The sequence below is a fragment of the Stereum hirsutum genome (assembly GCF_000264905.1).
Source record: "Stereum hirsutum FP-91666 SS1 unplaced genomic scaffold STEHIscaffold_1, whole genome shotgun sequence".
NCBI lineage: Eukaryota > Fungi > Basidiomycota > Agaricomycetes > Russulales > Stereaceae > Stereum > Stereum hirsutum.
Genome location: NW_006763131.1, coordinates 802,501 through 821,613, shown reverse-complemented (window position 1 = coordinate 821,613; position 19,113 = coordinate 802,501). Strand labels below are relative to the sequence as shown.

Here is a 19,113-nt window from a genome sequence, read left to right as displayed (position 1 = left end):
AGTGTTCGAGTTATTGCTAGCATTTATTGGCCTTCAATTGATTTGTCACTCTTTGAGAGGAAGACTACCATAGGTACCTTCTCAGATAATTTTTTTTCATCTCAATAACCTGAGTCAATCTTGTTCTACAGCCTGGCGATTTGAATCGGACACCGGACCGGTCCAGCGGAATCCAAGGCGCGACATTCTAGCACAGCCACATGGACACTCGGCACTTGGCGGGAAGACCTCTCCCAGAAAATTCATCGAAATTGCTCCTGCTCACGGAACGTATGCGCAACCTTGGGCAATGCACATATACCGTCTACATATGCATATCTTCTATCTAAATTTATTTTAGAATAGGTGTGATGTCTTGTATCTCATTCATACGACAATATTTTTGTTCCATGACCTGTGTTCCCACGCTTCTTACTTACACCACCCTGCTCGAGATACCTCACTGACCTGTGTTTGGATGATTATCTGCTTGTGTTATCCTCTCAGTAATGGTCTATTATGGGTATCTGCATGCTTCAAAGAGTTCCAAATGATTTATGGCTTGTATATGTGTACTGTTTCCGCATGCATTGACCCAATTCTAACAGAAGTACAACTTTCTACTCGTCCAATATCTCTTCCTGAGCTCCTGCCATGGATGCAACATCTAATCCGGGTTTCTCAACAACCACAAAACGATCCTCCCAATTCCATGGCTCCTCGCTCTCATCACCAAACCTCCTCAGTCTCCCACTTTCGTACCTCTGAATGCGGTGTGGGATGCTAGCAATCACAGACTTGATATCCGTGGCATTGACAACACGGAGGCTTGGATGAGCGGTGTGCACGTAAGACATGAGTGTGCCGTGCGAAAGGGAGAAGAGGTCTTTTTCGAGGTCTGAAAGTAGGGAGACCATTGCGACAGTTCGAGTTCTTCCAGCAACCTGAAGCTGAAAGAAATACTGGACTTCTCCAAAATCAGTGGCACGGTGCATTTCACCGTTGAAGACGTCTACACTCTCTATCTAATAGTCAATCATGGTCAGTTCAAGCTGTGTTAATTATGAGCAGACTAGAAGAAAATATAGTACCTTTACATTTCGAGACATGCGAAGCTGGTTGAGCGGCTTTCGTGACTCTTTCCAAAGTGTTCGAGCAACCTGACCATTTGGCAGGCGCAACCTGGCCCAACGTGTGACCGCTGTAGTCGGTGTCTGAACTACCCCACTGAGGCCTAGCACATACACACGAATAGCTTCCGTTTCCGCAGGTGTGATGGGTCGAAGTATGTTGTCCATGGCACGAAGCAACGCATACCCATTACCCAAATCCTGAGCGCCATGCGGCAACTGAGGTACAACTCCTCCATCCAGATCCGGTATCATCGATCGCAATGCATTGATCTGTGCTTGAAGGAGTCCGCGCTGTGAGAGGTTTGCATACGGTCTAGAGGGCTGCTTGATCTGCTGTCCAAGGTCGCCTATGGTACGTTCGAGTGGCCACTGACTTCCGTATGCACCGGGTCCGACACGTTGTGTTTCTGAAGCCATGTGAGAGATCGTGTGTATGCTTTGGCGAACAAAGTCGATGCGCTCTGGCATACGTCGGTAGTAGAGTGATTCATAGTCCTCACAGCAATTCTGAGCGGCCTGGAAAATAAGTTAGAATACCGTTTTTCCAGACTTGGAACTCCAGAAGAAAATGACAGAGAAGATCACGCACAATTTGGGAGTCGAGAAGCTGGTCATGGGAGATCTTATGCTGGACCTGATAACGAACAACCTTGACAAGCTGACAGTAATTTCTCCAATACTTGTCGGGGAGAAATTCGTAGAATACTGCAGGACCGATACCATAGAAATATAGCATAAACTCCCATGCCTTGTAACCACTCGAGATCTTCTCTGCCGGATTTCGAGGAACTCGATCGAACGATCCTGGCCAGTAAGGAGCAGCTTTACCGAGTAGACTACCATGCTCTGTCCATGCCGGACCAACAAGTGTGGCCCAGTCCCAGGACGCCCTGTTGTCGTTCTTATCAGCCTTTGTCCGTCCCCGCCAAAGGTTGATGTGATTATCGGGTATGTTGAGCGCAGGATGGTGCATGCAGTCGCCACAGAGACAGCCAGGAACACCGAGACAACGCTGGGGAGGAAGCCCGCTGATGATGGTAGGTTTGCAAGTTCCGGTCTCGAGTCGACGCCTGTTGTATTCGTCTTGATCCTTGGATGCTCCAACGTAGTCAACACCTCTCTTATACCTGTAAAATGCATCACAGTCAATTAGGACAGGTCGGTTGAAGTGCTACTCCATCAAAGCTCACCTCTCAGCCAGTTCTGCCGAGGTCCCCTTCCTCTCTCGATAACTCGAATCTGCATGGTCACATCCCGGTACAGAGTAATTGTTCGGCTTGAGATAGGCAGGGAAGTAGCTCTTGTCACCTGGTTTCCGACGACCTTGTTGCATGCAGCGAAGACGACATCCAAACTTCCCCAGATGCCCAACACCACCAGACAGCGAAGCCATTCCAACTGCATCGGCTGTGGCGAAACCAAGGAAAGGATAGTCTTTGTAGATCTTGTTCTTGGCGGCATCCCAGACTGTGAGCCCTCCATTCTGAAGAGCGGAGAGGTGATGGAAGCTTGGATACATGTACGAGTCATGGTTGCGTGGGTGTCGTGGTCCAGGAATGAAGAATGCGGGGAAGATAAACGCCTTTTTGTAGCGAATGGTAGGCGACAGGCTGAGGATGACCCAAATAGCGATTGTACAGTCCGAATCCTTGTTGCGATAGAGTTTTGCGCCATCCATCGAAAACATGAGGACTGATGTTTCGGAGGTGATACGACGCTCAACGATAGCACGGCGAAAGTCGCTACCATCGCACCAGTCTTCGAAAACCTGAGGAGAAAAGAGAGGATTGTGATTGTATTGCTCCAAGAATTTCTCGATCCGTTGACCGAGATACTGAAACTTCTCTGCACTCTCTGGGTTTCGTCGCAGAGCTTGTAGAACGGGACCGATAGGAATTGTCGAGAAGTGTTGACGCGCAACTCGAGAGTGTGGATGCTGTGGATCATAACGCGGTTCCTTGCACTTCGGGCACGATGTCTCATTGGCGAATGGACCGGTGAATGCGAGGCAGGAGTTGATACACATATCATGAATGATGGGAGTGACACCGCTAAGCTCCGCGACACGGTGTTTCATCTGTGCATGTGATAGCATAGCAGACTCGGGATTGTGGCGCTGCATGGCCTGGTGGATGTCGTGATATGTTTTCTGTGAAGCATTTCGAGTGGCGAGGAAGATATCGAGGGATAAACGAAAATCTGGGTCTGTTATATTGAGTGGTGTACGCAGGGGATTACGTAGCCGATCAACGGTCTCTAAATCTAAACCACCATTGTCCAGAGTGGCTAACTGGACACCACGAACGAACTCCTCCCCAATCCGAAAATCCTCTATCACCGACGCCGCAGGCACCTCCATCATCTCCGGACTAGTTCCAACACCGATTGCATCCTCTGGTATATTCGGAAGTTCGATCGGAATATGATTGTGCTCTTGAACATTGTCGGGGTCTGGAAAGTCGGGAGGATGCTGAGGCGGACCCGCAGGAGTATGAGGTTGGTGGGTAGATCGTTGTGTATCAATGGACGGTGGTTGCGGATTGGGAAGTGGTTGTGGTTCGGGAGTCTGAGAAGGCGGTGGATGTGCAGGAGGGGAGGGTGGTGGACTGTCAGGCTGAAGAGAGGATTCTATGAGTGCATCATACAACAAGAACGGGCATGAAAGAATGATCGATTTGATCACATACGGGAATCAGTGTATCCTCATCCATGTCTTCTACCCGTTGGCGCTTACTCTGTTCTGCAGAGCCAGCACTCCGGTCGTCTGCACTACGCTTTCGCATTGACGTAGACGAGAGCGAAGGGCCTGCGGAATCAGCAGGAGCTGCAGGGGCTTGAAGAGACGACTGATCCGCTTCGGCTGTAAAGCGGTTCATGTGTGCAGTAATTTCTTCCGGTGTTAGAGAAGCAAGGACTTTTGGTGTGAGGCCGGTGTGCGTCTTCAGAGCCTGCCGAGAGACCTGACGTCCAACTTCAGCACATTCTGCACATGGACAGGGATATTTCGTAACCAAAGCGGCATTTTCGTTTCGGGAGGAGGTAGATGCAGAGTGTTTCAGATTCGGAGCATGAAGGTGGTGGACAGGACAGAATTTCCGAATATGAGCCTGGAGTGTAATGGAGTAAGAGCGCCCAGTCTGATTGACCACGGCTGGCCTCAATGTTCCGAGTGTTCCAGCAATGCCGCTGTGTGCACTAGTTATGTATTACAAGACACATGAGAGAGGCTATGAGTTATCCACAATTGTTTCAACCTACCTTGTCCTAAGAAAAGACCCTTGGAGGCAGTGGAAAGGACGAAGCATAGAGAAATGCGTAGTTCGAGCAGCGAGAACTCGGAGACTGCTAGCTCGGCTCAATAGGAGCCCACTGGTGACTAGGAACATTCAAACTGAAGCCCAGAACTCGGATATCAGAGAAGCCAGCCTAGCTAACAGTAGCACAGAAGGGTATATGACTGTGAGGTCTTCGTGAAGGAGCTCGTTGCAAGCAGACCATACGCTAGAGCGAGCGCCACAACAATGACGGAGGCAAGCTCAACTTGAACTTGAACTTACTGTGAACGACTCGCCGTGGGACCCTTACCCAAAAATGGAAGGTATGACTCAGACAGTGTCGTCAGTGGACGTTGTCTTGCAAGCAATCGAAATTCATAGACCGTCATATATTTACATAGATACACATCGCCTCATAGATACACATCGACGCGTTTTTCACTGGGGCTCAATATTCATACGCCGAAGACCTATACAGGCACGTCTATTTTTCTGTAAATTTTGTTCCGAGCCCCGTTTCCCCACACAGCGCGCGACAACCCCACACAACACTTCGCCACATCTTTTCATCCTGCCTCTTTCGCAAAATGGACCTGCACGGATGCTTATGAAGCCCCTGGAAGCACTTTGAAAAAAAATAATGATGAACAATTCATGGAGATTCGTTGACAGTCTTCTGCCCAGCGCAAAGGTACATCGGCGCAGAAGGAAGCACAGGGACTCGGGGACTCGGTAAGCCTCGAGGATCACAATCAGATATTACCCTGAGGACAACCAGCAGCTTCGAGATTATGGTCGATTTCGTCGCTTCGCACGCGTGCATCCGCATATGCTGGTGATTTTCCCTCATCGATATCGAGGCCGTCTTCCGGAACACGACGCTCTGCTTCGACCACCTACAAACTCATGCCTCGAGAATCGAGACCTTTCAGAAAGAATCAAAGCGAATTCTCGCCAAGCTTTCATTAACATCGGGTTCACAATACGATGTGCCGTTTCTCTGCGTCGGGCTATACTTAGCATCCTGTCTGCGAAGGAACTACAAACATTTTCTTCCAACCCGATTGACCGCTAGATCTGTCCTCGCTGCTCTTTTCTCTGGTCCGCCACCGATCACTCCCGGACCGCAAATACTCCCCGTATCTGGACCATTTCTCAGCGGCATCGGTCGGCTCGGTAGCCAGCTCTCTTCCAGTTTCGGCCAAGAAACCCGGAAGCAAAAGGTTGTCAGTCGCCGGATCGCCCCTCGATGTCCACCTAAAGTCGACGGAGGTATATCGAGACCAGGCCCGACGCCGACTCGGTCGTTTACTTCCGTTGACATCGACCTCGGCGATGATCACAGTGACAAAGAAAAAAAACTGCGGCGGACAGCAGTGACCCACCCTTCGCGATCGTTGGAGGCAGCTTGCTCCCACTTTTGACGTTCGTGCCAAGTGATCGTCCCCTTCGAAAGCACGATCGTCTGTGACCGCTGCCGTCGTAGCTGCCACCGGTAACTCACCGCCGTCTCAAGCAATTTTCTTTCCATTTTTCGACCGAACCTTTCATCCTGCCAGTGCCTCGGGGAGTCGTCGCCTGCGTCTGACAGAATCAAACACAGTGGCAGTCCTCAGGCTGATTTCTCGTTCTTCTCTCCGGCTCGGCTCATGCTCTCGCTGTGCGCCCGACGCGACGGCATCTTAAAGGAAGGGCGGGACACACCTAGCAGAGGCGGGATGGCGTTTGGCACGGGAGGCTGTACTTACGCATCCGATTCTCCGGAAGGCTATTGTTCCTGTTTTGGGTTTACCTTCTGTCGAGTACACTTCGGTCTCGGGCATCTGCATCACTGGAGGTTGCGGCGTAGTACCTATAGCTATACATACGTGGCCCGTGCGCATGCTGCTCGACGAGGGCAACGGGCCCGAGCGTGTCGTTGGCATTGGCAACGGCTACTTACTACGGACCTTAGACGTGTTCTACGGAACCCTTCGCTGGAATTCTCTTCAAGGGGCTTTGGTTATGACCTGACTGCGACGACGCGTACTTACTGAACTGTGGAGGGCTGTACGCGCACCCGAAGGTCCTTGAAGGCTGTACATATACATGTGTATGTACTGTGCATGTTGAACGAATGCCAGCTCTGCGATCGACATGTCAGGCTTATTCTTCATGCTCTTCAGTATTATCCGTATGCTCTTGGTCTTGGAACGCCGTTTCAGCTGCGGTGGGGTATGTACCGTCAGTCAGTACAGTACTGCCCATTGACAAGCGCTTCGACTCCGAATCCGCCTTCGAAGGAGAACTCGAAGAAAGGGTCACTCCACCTCGGCGATATCCATATCCATGACATTCAAGTTCTCATCGACGCTGCCAATTGGCATTCGGACGACACGTATCCCCGTCCAGCGTCCTCGCTCTGCGTACCGACGTACACGTATGTTTTCTTCGATTACGTACTCCCCATCAACGTCTCCTGGAACATACGTCTTTGCATGCTCTTCTCGGGCGGTATGAAGACTTTTAAGTTTTAATCTATTTAATATCGAGAACGTCCGAGCTCGCCTCTTACAGCTTGTCCGTTCGGATTCTTCCATGTCCCATTCACCTTGTCATTGGTCGAACAAACCAACGATTATTACCTATACTTGAACCCTGACCGAAATTCCCTCGTAAACCTCCTTCAAAGCACCCCGCACCCATACGGAGCTATGTACGATCCTGCATCCTGCATCCTTCAACCTGTCACCCGTCACTTCCACCCCGTCCTCCCCGGATTTCTACTTCTACTATTAACGTTGCATACCCACGTCCGCCCATCCCCGCATCGACAACGAAACCTAATCGTCAAAACGTTACCATTTCCATAACACTCAGTACTCCAACACACCAATCTGTTTCGTGTTTCGCCGCACTTCCTTCACGATTTGACAGACAGCACGGCGTACACCCTTCCTTCCCTTGAAGCTTGAAGCTTGAAAGTCAGATTACGGTCAGGGTACATACAGTAACGTCCCCTTGACACCGGCACTCGATATCCCCATGCCTCCTGGTGTGCCTAATGTGAGATGCTAGGGAGGGAAAGCCGGAGATCAAAGCAGAGAGGGGGGGACCAATGCGGCGTCGGCATTTCCTCATCCGTCCATCATTGTTATTGGCCACTCATCACTCGAGCTCATAACTCGCCGCACTGACTGGAACAATGAACCAATGAACGCGCTGCTCGCACCAGCACAACAAGCGAACCTCGTGTTACACTCCCAATCCTCCGAACCCATCTCTCTTCATCTCGACTTCAGTGAGACGACGTCGCCGTCGCCCGTTCGTCCCTCAATTCCCATTTGCTATCGAGACTCGAGCGTAATAACCTCCTAAACTTGAAGTGCCTATGTAAATTCCCAACACGTACACTTCTTTCTTCAAATTTCATGTTTGCATGCATGAATGAAATCAAGGGGCACCGTCGGCGCACATGTCCACATGTTACGCAGGGCATCGTGGCCTGTCTGGCCTCGAAACGCAACGGCGCTAACGAGCAGCGATTCGTATTCTGCGCGTGTCAGAGGGGGCGGACTCAGAGGAAGAACGCTGTAGCCGTCGTCGTCAACCCAGTCCAACATCGAACACGAGCTCTCGCTAACGCTGCCATTCCGCCGCTGCAGGGTACGTATCGGGATCATGAGCACTCCACGGTGATGATATTATGCTCATTTTCGTCATGTTCTGAAACGCACCACGAACACACGAAAGAGAGACTACTATTATTTGATCTAATGATCGTCCGACTGCTAGCAAGCAGACATCGAACGGCCCACGACTCCTCTCGACGAACAGCGAACCGAAGGAACACGCCCAACGACCACCCGGATGGAGTACATAAACCGCAAAGCGAACTCGTAAAATAAAACGGAACAAGACCGAGTGCCGCCTGAGGAAGACCCGGACGGCATGTGGGGTTGAATAAAGCTGGACCGCACATCTTCCGCTTTCCGAGCGCCCCGTGTAACCGTAACTGAGAGAATTCCCCAATTCGGTAAAGCGTTGGGGACACGGAACATGAAGATTCTGAACCGTACATAACGTCGACGGCGTCCAGGCAAAGTGCCAGGCAACGGCGCAACGGACAACGTAAGGGAAGGGGGTGCAAAATCGGGCAATAAGGTGTGGGAAATGATGAGATGCCGATTGGCGAGGCGGGCGAAGGGGCAGGACGGGCCTACGGGGCTGTGTCAGTGGCCGGCAGTTTGCCGTAAAATACCGTAGGGGTCGTTACCGTAATCATAAGCGTTAGTCTATCGAGGTTAGTGCGAGAACGAGGGGACCGCGGTGGTAACTGTACATGCGGCGAGGAACACTGAATTACTGGAAGAAAGACGGAGGGGAGAGGGCGAGGAGCAGGGGGATACGAAGAAGTGATGGCCGCAGGGGTGGGAGGGCGAGTGACGGAAATTGCTGAATAGAATGACCAAAGAAAAGAAGTGGAAGACGTTGAGGACGTTGAGCAGCGCAGATCGATTTTTGGGTTTGTCGGCTCTCGGTGCGGGAAATAATGACGACGATCAGTCGGGGACGCGATTGACGATGATGAGCGACGAGATGTCGATGGGGCGCAGAAGAGATTCGCCTCCGGATGGGCTGAAAAAAGCGAATTGATTGTTTTTCTTTCATTGGAGAGACCGGACACGGGAAGCTCGGGGACAGGAGAGGAGAATGCGCAGCCAAAAAGGGAAGAAAGTTAAGGACGAGGGCGTGCTAGGGACGGAGGTAAATGGAGAGGAAACGAAGGAGGAGGGAAGGAGAGCGATCAAAAGGTCGCCCGAGGGGTCGAAAGGAAGAGGCACGAGCGACGATCGCTGTGGGTGGCGGGTGCGAGGAGAACGGCGGGTGTATGTTTACGACCTGAAACACAAAACATACGATGGTCCTCGTTGGGATATCAGGATGGGGGATCATGAAATGCTATGGAGAGGGCAGTGCCGGGGGAGAGAGCAGCGGAGGGGAAGAGCGAGGGCTGGGGAGGGAGGAGATGGGACTTGCTGGGGCGGGGCGATGAGAGAACTGGCGACGTGTCCGGAAGGGGCAAGGGAGATGTTCCAGGGAAAGTCCGAGCTGACGGCTCCGTCGGGGTCAATTGGGCTGGACGCGAGGCATCGACATGCGCCGAACTGGTGGTCCGCGATCGTATCCAGCTGTTTATAACAGTGCGCTGGACGCGTCCTGGCCACCGTTGTTCCCCGCCCTCCCCACTCCTCCACAACATACACCATGTCTCCCTCTCTCCTCGCCACACAGTTCCCCTCCCACGCCCTTGTGGCCCCCATCGCAGGCACCCTCCGCAAGCTGGGTTCCCTCTCGCCCTCCATCCGCTCCCTTGACAGTCTCCCTGAAGACTCTGGTAAGCGCCCACGCCCTCTTTCGATCGCTACTTGTCCGCTAACACACCACGTGCCACAGCGGAATACTCGCCCTCCTCCGCGTCCTCTTCATGCTCCTTCCCCTCTGACGCCTCCTCCGACGCCACCATCTCAGACACTGCCTCCTTCGACGCCACTTATGTCCGCCCTAATGAACACCTCGCCGTCCTCCTCCCAAAGCATCTTTGGAAGGTTCGTTGTCCTATCTTCCCTCTGCGCAACTCAAACGCTAACCTATTTTTGTCCAGCCCGATTCCCAAGCGGCATCTTGCGAAACCTTCACCTGCCCGAAGCGGTTCTCCATCTTCGAACGCAGACACCACTGTCGCAAGTGTGGCGGCATCTTCTGTGCCACCTGCTCCTCTCGCAGGACGAGCCTCCTCGACACGTCCAATCTCGACTTCCTTCACCCGCCACGCAACACTCCCATAGCCCAGTTCGCGTCACCCACTTCGCCTCTCTACGCAGCTCGCGTGTGCGACGCCTGCTTCGACCAACTCTACGGCTGTCCTACTCCCCGTACACCCGAACCATCTCACGCTCCCCTTGCACCTGTATCTGCACCGCTACCCGTTACCACCTCTCCTCGCTCTCGCACTAGCTCGAGAAGCAGCTCTATTGTCATTCTCACCCCTCCCGACGGCCAATCCATTGCCCCTGCCGTTGCCGCTATACGCCGCCGCTCCATTCGTCAGCAACGGCTCAGTCTGCCACCGCCCTCAGACCCCTCCGTCGCACCCGAAGTTACCTCTCCCGTAGGCGAGCTCGACTCTTATCCCTTACGATTGAAGAGCGAGGTCTGCAAGCGCACCGGTGGTGGTCGATGGACCCCGAAGAAGTGCCCTATCGATGCTGCCGCTCGCCTTCCTGGCCGGAGACCTCTGTATGAGGTCGAGATGGAACAGGAGGAGGAGCGCCAGCGAAGAGCACGCGAGAACCCTGTGGTCAAGGATGGAGGTCAGTGCACATTCTTCTCCTTTACTTACTTTCGTCGCTCATCGTGCACTCGTCTTCAGACTTCCAGATCCGCATCGCTCGTGATCTTCAGCCAGGAACTCCCTACGGTCCTTGCATCCTCTCCACATTCTAGTCTTCTCTTCAGCATCGCTTCTCTGGTTTTCGACGTCCATATTACTCTAGGCGAACATATACTACGCTCCCGCGACACCCTCACCACAACAATTGTACTATATAATCTCGCATCACTCTTCAAGACTATCGTCGCCGCGTTCGCCTCTTGCTATCTTATTGTTCCATATATATACTTTATTCCGCTCATCCTCTGCATCCCGCTACGGCGCCGTCCTATCCCCTACTTGCCCTGCCCTGCCTCGCCCTCATGCCCCCGATATGCCCCACTTGCATGCTCTCCTCCGTCATCTGTGTATACCTCCATCGTCTTGCTATACCTGTCTGTTTTGCTATACCTATGAACCCTCGTCCTCTCCCTCTCGTCTCCTCTGGTCTCCCGCGCGCCGTCTTGTTTATAGTTCACCTGCCTTTTATTCGTCTCGGACAACTCGCAGTCCCAGCTGACTTTTATTCCTTCACTCTTATTACTCTCTGGGGTCTCGGGTTTCTATTCTCATTATTGTCTCTTGTCTGTCTGTCCTTTATTACCGCTCCGGTTCTTGGTTGGTTTCACTCCTTTTGTTCCAGTACCTTCTTTTCATACGATGTTGTTGTTTAGCAGATACTTGTTTCGTTCCTTTGTCGTTGTTGCGTGTGGGTAGATACACCGAGTAGATAAAGTACAGTAATGCAGAACCACGTAGACCTCTTCTGCCCCTTTCGAATTCGCTCTCGAGCTCGTGTGCCACCCAACCGCGTACAGATCCTCAATATTCAATGGCCATCAAATGGTCATACGAATACCAGGTTCAACAGCCTCGCCCTCATTGGTCCCTCTCCAACCAATCACAACCCCCGACCAATCACACTCGCAACAAAAAAAAACAGCAACAGCGAGGCAAGATTCGGGATTCGTGAAACCACATCTTACACCCAGATCCACCCAGTGCACCGGCTACGGTACTGGAGTTCATCCGGCCCGGGCCGCACACTCCCTTTTCCTCCCCTGCAAGTGTGCAGGGTGCCGCGAAACCTAAACGCTAATTTTCGGTTGGCGGTATGATACGATACGTAAGTGCATAATTGAGGCCTGGCTGGGGGAGCACATGGCGAGCCCGAGGCCGATGGGGATGGGGGGTTTTTCTTGTTGCTCGACCGTTCCACTTTGATTCAGAGGAAGGTCAGGTAAGGTGTCAAGAAATTTGTGGAAAATTTGGAGGTTAAAATGATTGTGTACGGCTGAACTTGAAGTTCAGGAGGTCGAAAATTCGGGCTGGCTGGGCTGGGACTGGGACGGGATCGCTCCTCTGCATCAGACAGCGACGGCGCTCCATTTGCTTTTTCTTAGTATTATCATCACGAGAGGATAAGGACAGGAGGTAGTGTATGTAGGTGGAGATGATCGCCCGTATACTGGCAGGCCTAGGCTTGTTGAAGCTTTGAAGGGTTTCCACTCTTACGACTTACGGACTCTGACACCGACTCCATCTTCCTGACAGTCCCAATGTAGCCCGGCGGTAGAGTAAGTATCGTAAAGAGAACAAAATAAATTTCGAAGTATGGAGTCCTCAACGGCCAAACGGGGAGATATGTAATAAGGATACGGTGGAGGCGTGGGTGGGTATGCTATGTGGATACACCGACTTCGAAGTCAGACAGTAGATAGAGTTGAAGTGTCAGATGCGGGTGTGTTTTTGGAAGTGGCGATTGATGTTGTTAGAAGTTGGGACCGGGAGTTGCTACGATGCTAGCGCTCGCACAAACATTCTCGCAGACTGCCTTGTTTGAAGTTCAACTGACATGTACGATTCCCATATGCAGACGCAGGAGTTTCGGGTTTAACTGGGTTTTAGAAGCGAGCACGAGGGTCTGAATCAGGAAAAGAGATGGAAGAGGTGGAGTGGGAGGGCGCGCATTGCATACTTACACGCATACGGCGGGATGCGAGGCTCGGAGGTGAGCTGAGCGCTTGTACGGTATATGCAGTACTGAGACTGATACATCTGGCCATGGAATGGGGAATGAGGGATCAGAAGGAGACTTGGAAGGAAGGAAGATCATCTTGATGGCAGTTGTACATATCAGGCGCAGCGGGTTCAAGACCGTCGCTCGTTCCTTCCTCGAGGACAGGATCGATGGGTCTTATTCGATAGACGCCCATCTGACAGATCGCATCAGCTTCTAAGAATCTGAGCGAGAAAGGAGAGGGAAGAGCCTGTGAGAAAGGGCCCGTGTCTCCGTCCGCGGCGACTCGACGATGCTACGTATGTGTGGCGCTGAACGCATATTGGAGTCCTGTCGTGCGCATGTAGGCTAACGAAAAGTCGGTCAATATGTGTTCGGCGTAGGAGGCTACGCTTTACTCCAGCCGAGTAGGTGCACCTGGGATAAATTTCAACGTCTGCATGCACAACAGGACGAGTAGTGTATGGATGAATAACCGTCGTCCTGGCAATTGGTTGGAGTCCGGAGACTTATACACACACACACACGCACACAAAAAAGAACATTGACCGCCTGAGTCAATGTACATCCCATTCGGGCATCAGACCATGCTGCAGACAAAAATGCTCCCTGAATGGGACACTGATTTTGAGGCTGTGGCAGCCTGTGGGCATGCTTTCGATGTCTAGTTTTACGTGTGGCCCAAGTGTGGTCTGCACGACAACCTTGAGATCATGATGGCAAGACTTGAAAGTGGGAGAACCTCATGCTTCAAGCTGCTGTTGCCGACTCCATGGCAACTTCACCTTTGCAATATGTTGCAAAGCCTAGCACAATTGGACTGTCTTTTCTCAAAGTCTCTGAGCCAGAATAATGATATTCGCTGGAGATCAAGACATCGACTGTCAATATTCAGCGACGCTCCCAGGTCTGGATAGAACAGGCAAATTACTACCGCGTTCGTGCAAGAACCACGACGCGTGTGACGCGATCTGTCAACTGGGCGTCTATCGAATAAGACCCATCGACTCTGCCCTCTCCTTCCTCCGACGTCTTCCTTCTCTCGTGTGCGTGTGGATGGACTGTCTCCGGATGGAGTTCTGGACGAGCGCTCGACGACTGTTTAGATTTAGAATGCGAATAAGTACGTGAAGGCGGAGATGGGAAGTCGTTCGGGCGGAGATGGAGAGCTCGAGCTCGTTTCGCTTTTGAATCTGATGCAGGTACCAGACTAAGGTGTGTGGCGAGGGCCGAGGAGGAGCTAAGAGCTGGTAAGTAGAGCTTCAACTTACTGTACTAGTAGCCCTGCCGCGGGGATCGCGAACCTGCGAGGCTTGGAGGCCGCGGTGAATGGTTTCTTTCTTACCGCTGTTATTGATTCCCTGCGGGGATGGAGGATGGAGGCGCCACACTGCTAGAACTCACTCACCGCGAGACATCGACTCCGCGATTGAACTTCGCCTTGTTCCTCACCGTCAAGCCCTTCGCTGTCAGATAACCTGAGTATCCCAGGACCTTACCTTTTCCTCTTCATTTCATCCTATCCTTCCTACCGGCGGCTCGAGACTGGCTAGACTTTGAACATGCTCCGACAGTGACGAGGCCAAGATCAATTCTGCGACATGTGGCCGCGGTGAATTCGATAGAGGTGGAGGAAGAACGGACAGCTCGACTTCTTCGTCGACATCATAGTCTGGAGCCGTTCTCTTTCGCAGCGTCACCGACGGATAGGAGACAGACGGCGAGGCTTCTGCAAAGCTGAAAGCCTTGACTTGCTCCAAGATCCCGCCATAACACCACCGACTCGGACTCGGACGTTCTGCAGTAATACCGCTGGCAATGTGGGCGGCTACATCATCGCTGTCTATAGAGCTCATTCCACATCCCGGCGGTGCGTTTTGTTTCCGACTTCGGTTGTGTTCCCATCATAATAGTCTGAGGTGCTCCTCATCTCATCAACTCATATGCCACTCCATTCCTTCCTTTCTTCCTCTATCGACTTCGTCGAATTAGAGCTCATTTTTTGCTCCCCGCACGGCTAGCGGTCGAATATCGAAGCAGGCTGAGACGTTCAACTCCGCCCCATTTTCTCCCATTTTATCATCGCGGAAGAATCGCCTTCCTTCCTCCAACTCACCGTGGAGAGCCAAATATTGACAGCTCAGCGCTCAAGCGCTCAAGTGGCGACTCCAGTGTACAAGAGCTAGCCTCGTACAGTACCGGCGGCATGAACGCACCTTTTTCCTCCTATTTTTTGACTACAAATTCGCTTCGACGTCCACCGTCGTCGTCACCAGCTCCGAGTGGTTTCGAGCGGCTTTGCTTATTAGCGCGCGCGACGGCGAACTCGAAATCTCGAACCGCTTGTAAGTACATAGTCTTCATGTTCCCATATATGTGGTCGTCTGAGATGATATGGAGGTCGAGATGATAGATAGCCTTTTGACGAATTCGAAGGACTTCGGAAGAGTCCAGGCGTGGCGTCGAACGTCGACGTCGCCGACGCTCACGACGCCACGCCGCCACATAACATAGGGGAGAACCTAAGCGAGACGTCGACCCCTGTTCCTGTCTCTTCAACTGTTCCCTCCACACCGCTCAAAAAGGCATGTTCTATGTCTACCTCACGAGGCTCACGGTTCTGCCTTCTTCCCGACTCCTGCAGGCAGCATCGTCGACAGCGTCTGTCCTGCCCGTCGTCGTGCGAAGCATCTTGCAGGCACGACTTTGTTCCGCGCCGTCCCTCGAGGTCCCTCGTTCGAGTTCGGAGCCTCGAGGCCCTTTCGTGCTGTTTATTTACGTGTACGTGCGGTCTGTCGGGCTGAAGCCTGAGCGCAACGCCCTTTCGCACGCTTCAAGTTGGTGTCGGTCTGTCTTTGCCAGTGAGCACAACGGCGGCTCGCTGTAAAGTGAGAAAGACGGGAGGGCAGGAGCGATGATGCAAAGATAACGGAAAGTCGGAAGGCTGGCCGTTTCTACATGAACCCTTCTTCTCCTACATAGAACTTCACCTCTCAGAGCAGCTTTGGCGCCCTGACGCGACATAAGCGCCGCCGTCAAAGCTCATTTGAGTTGCCCGCTGGCCCGCCCACACTGGACGAGGGCCTCGAGGTCCATCAAATCGTGGACGTCCAATTTTTACAGCATGTCGGCCATTTGATCTCCGTGAGGCGGTCGATCCAGATATATGTGTGCCGATCCTTTTTGCAATCTGCTCGTTCTCGCAGGCTGAAACGATCAAATTCTGCACGGATTAGGTACCCGTGTGTACATATACGGATGCGTGCCAGAATGCCACGGGGATGGACGACCTCTCTTCAACGTGTCGTCGTCTATGGAGAGACCGCGTTGTTCGAGGTTCGTGAGCACGGTTGACTTTTTGCAGGGCGCCTCATCCTTCCCACATCGACTACACAGGATCGGGAGATCCGGCTAAATAATTCTTTGGGCCATCCACCCTGTTCGTATGCATGCATGGGGAGAGGTGGACAATCCACTGGGCCAGTTTGCTCGGTCTGAAACCTCATCGGATCCTGAAGGTCTTTCTCCCCACTGGCGGCCGTGAGCATCGTCGCAGTTCGACTCTGTAGTCGTCTGCGATACATGGATGCGATGCGATGCGATGATGTCGATGGAGGACCTGCACTGGACCTGCAAGTAACAGAAACTCGCTTCGAGCTCACGTTAAATCGATCTCCGGCAGTTGATCCGACTTCGTCGAGGAAGACCACACGGTGTTTTATCTGTCCGAGGGCATGAGCCTAAGATGATCTAAGATCATGGTGTGTGGCGGGGATGCTCTCTACGTCGTCCTTCATTCACCGTCTCAAGTCGCGGATACAGGAGAGCTTTACGTCTTCTTTCCTCCTGTCTCTCAGCTTTGTGTCGAGGCTTGATCGTAGGCGTTGACTCAAAGGCAGCTCGCTCGATTCAGCGGTCTTCGTCAATCGCGAGACAGTTGCCGCATGACCCTCTGTGCGGTTGTGGCCCCCACCCAAAAGTCCGTAGGTCTGAGTCCAGAAGGTGTGTCGTTGTAACGCTTCGTGCGCTACAAATGTTTCTCGCGCATTGCGTTTGCGTATTCCTCGTAGAAGTGACGGGCGTGCAGAGGAACACGCGGGAGCAAATACTTAGACGAACGACGTCAAAGCAGCTCACGATCGGAGCCTAGTGGTTGCCTTTGCTTTTACGAGCAATTGACTATAAGAACACGGTAATCAAACAGCAGACCAAGTCGTGTGCTCTCTTTGTGAGTCCATCACTTAGACCTTCCTTCTCGAAATCGCGGTCTTTCGGCGCACATCACGTCCCGAAAGTTAACACGTAGTTGATTTACTTACGCCTCCTGTTATAGGCCTTCCATAGACCCGCGTGTCGACATTTGTGCGTATGCTTTCTCAGGTTTTCGCTCTTCGTCTGGAACGCGCGTCAGACGGCCGGACCTAGCCCACGTACTGGCCAACGCTCGGACTCCAGATTACCTTGAGTGATGGATCATGTGAGAAGGACATAATTGTACAACTACTTCTGCGGACGTCAATTGTGGACTTCTTTGCGGCCTCGGGGAGCGTGGCAATGACCTCGAGAGTTGAGTCGAGACGGGCATAAGAACCTACGGGTCAAGGTGCGGGGTGACTTCTTGTCGTGGTATAGGGTGGTGGTGCAGGGTGGCGCGAAGGTGAGGAGAGTGGAGAAGCGCGGCATGGAATAGTTGTGTGGCTGAGACTCGAGGTCGAGGCGCACACAAGTTCTCATACTTACTCCTGAGTATCTTTCCACATCATAGATCGTATATCACAGAAGACGCAGATGACGGAGATGTGATTGACGAAGCCACAGGGGAAGACTAACGGACCACTGAAGCTTTCACGACTCGAATGACGAACAGGGCCACATCGTGTTGACGGAGTTGCGTGCCGTGAGTTTAATGTCCATGTGTGTTTATTTCGGTGTCTTGAAAAAGCACCGTTTCAACAGCGTGCTCTTTTGAGTATGGCCTACGGGCGGAGGCTTCGCGGACATGATGCTTTGGAGTAGGTACTTCATCATAGTCTCAGCGTAGAACCATCCTCACGAGCTCACAGTTTCTTAGGGATCTTTTAGAGCCATCAAATGATCACAGAAGCCATCGGTGACCGAAATGTGATTGGCGTCGACGTGGAAGTGGTACTGAGTGCCAAGTCTTGTACAATTAGGTGAGCACAAGCACAGAATACATCGGTGAGTGTTTAAAACGTACAGGTGTACGTCGCTTCAAGAAGGATGCTTTGGAGGTCGTCAGTGGCTTGTGGGCGACCGCATCTGATATATTTTACCTGTGGCACAATTATCGTACTCCCCCGAGATGGCGCGCAGATTCTATCAACATTTCGCCCAGGCCAGACCAGACGGAGCAACGGAACGATGTCGATACCCTTTGTCTCTGAGCCACACCAATGAACGGTCAAAAGGATGATCGATAAAGGTGCGTCCTAAGGCCTGAGTCTCGACCTACCAGCCGTTGAGCCACTTGGGGTCGTGCTTTACATATACACACGTGCGTTATTTCTAACATTCGGTCACACCCAATGTAGTGGTTTAGGAAAGTCGGTCCAGAGTAAACGGCTCGAAGACAACGTGTAGGTATTATGGGATACCTCTGGCCTCATCCTCGTCATCATCTGCATCGACATCACCTTAAACAACACCCGTCACATCCTCGAGGATACGCCGATCGAGAACTACTGAGAACGAAGGGCACATCAGATAAATGAAAGCAGATGTCGAGTCGGTGCGAAGTCGAAGTCGATGGTGAGTACGATAGTGAGGCCTCGGGAATCGATGGGTTATCTTTGTAACGAAGGAGCTTCATGGAGCGGTATTATGGAGGCCTCGAGGAGTGGCGTAGATGTGCCATTCTTCGAATCTTGCCGCCGACTTTCATATTTTGATGTATATAGGATGAGTGCCAGTTTTGCGATTGGACTCTCAAGTCTTTGGATGAAGCACCGTGGCACGTAAGTGGCACGCTTTGTGCTGCATTGATTATGGTGTATCAAAAAGTCTAGATCCGGAGATCCAAACAGAACGAAGCAGTAGAGCCATCTCCGAGGTTCGTTTCTTCTCCAGCGTCTCTTAGATCCGTTATGAACATTTCTTTGTCCCACGGGTCGGTTTGCGCTGTCCCAAAAAAGCTGCGTCAGAAATGGCTCGTATACCTCAGGTTCTGACAACTCGAGCGTCTGCCAAAATGTCGCTCTCTTTTACGGTCAGTGAGAAGTGGATATTCATTTACCATCTGTTGTGAAGAATGCAATGATGCCTTTACTACTAAAG

At 52.1% G+C, this 19,113-nt stretch overlaps 2 protein-coding genes across 2 annotated transcripts; one reads left to right on the top strand and one right to left on the bottom strand.

Moving 5' to 3' along the window:
• Positions 1-599: 599 nt before the first annotated feature.
• On the bottom strand, positions 600-3,474 carry STEHIDRAFT_126863 (uncharacterized protein; the record flags this gene model as incomplete). Its single annotated transcript, XM_007298495.1, has 4 exons — positions 600-1,004; positions 1,071-1,628; positions 1,702-2,239; positions 2,303-3,474. 4 exons carry the CDS (start codon positions 3,472-3,474, stop codon positions 600-602), a joined length of 2,673 nt encoding a protein of 890 aa, XP_007298557.1.
• A 6,128-nt stretch (positions 3,475-9,602) lies between these two features.
• Positions 9,603-11,572, top strand: STEHIDRAFT_136038 (uncharacterized protein). The gene is made up of 4 exons (XM_007298494.1): positions 9,603-9,764; positions 9,824-9,975; positions 10,032-10,740; positions 10,800-11,572. The coding sequence occupies exons 1-4, from the start codon at positions 9,635-9,637 to the stop codon at positions 10,871-10,873; spliced, it is 1,065 nt and encodes a 354-aa protein (XP_007298556.1). The 5' UTR covers positions 9,603-9,634; the 3' UTR covers positions 10,874-11,572.
• Positions 11,573-19,113: the final 7,541 nt, after the last annotated feature.

Excerpts from the sequence above, each read along its gene's own strand:
- STEHIDRAFT_136038 (XM_007298494.1), top strand. The coding sequence starts at position 9,635 with ATGTCTCCCTCTCTCCTCGCCACACAGTTCCCCTCCCACGCCCTTGTG. Across the intron at positions 9,765-9,823 it reads CAGTCTCCCTGAAGACTCTG|CGGAATACTCGCCCTCCTCC; the intron begins GTAAGCGCCCAC and ends CACGTGCCACAG. Across the intron at positions 10,741-10,799 it reads CCCTGTGGTCAAGGATGGAG|ACTTCCAGATCCGCATCGCT; the intron begins GTCAGTGCACAT and ends ACTCGTCTTCAG.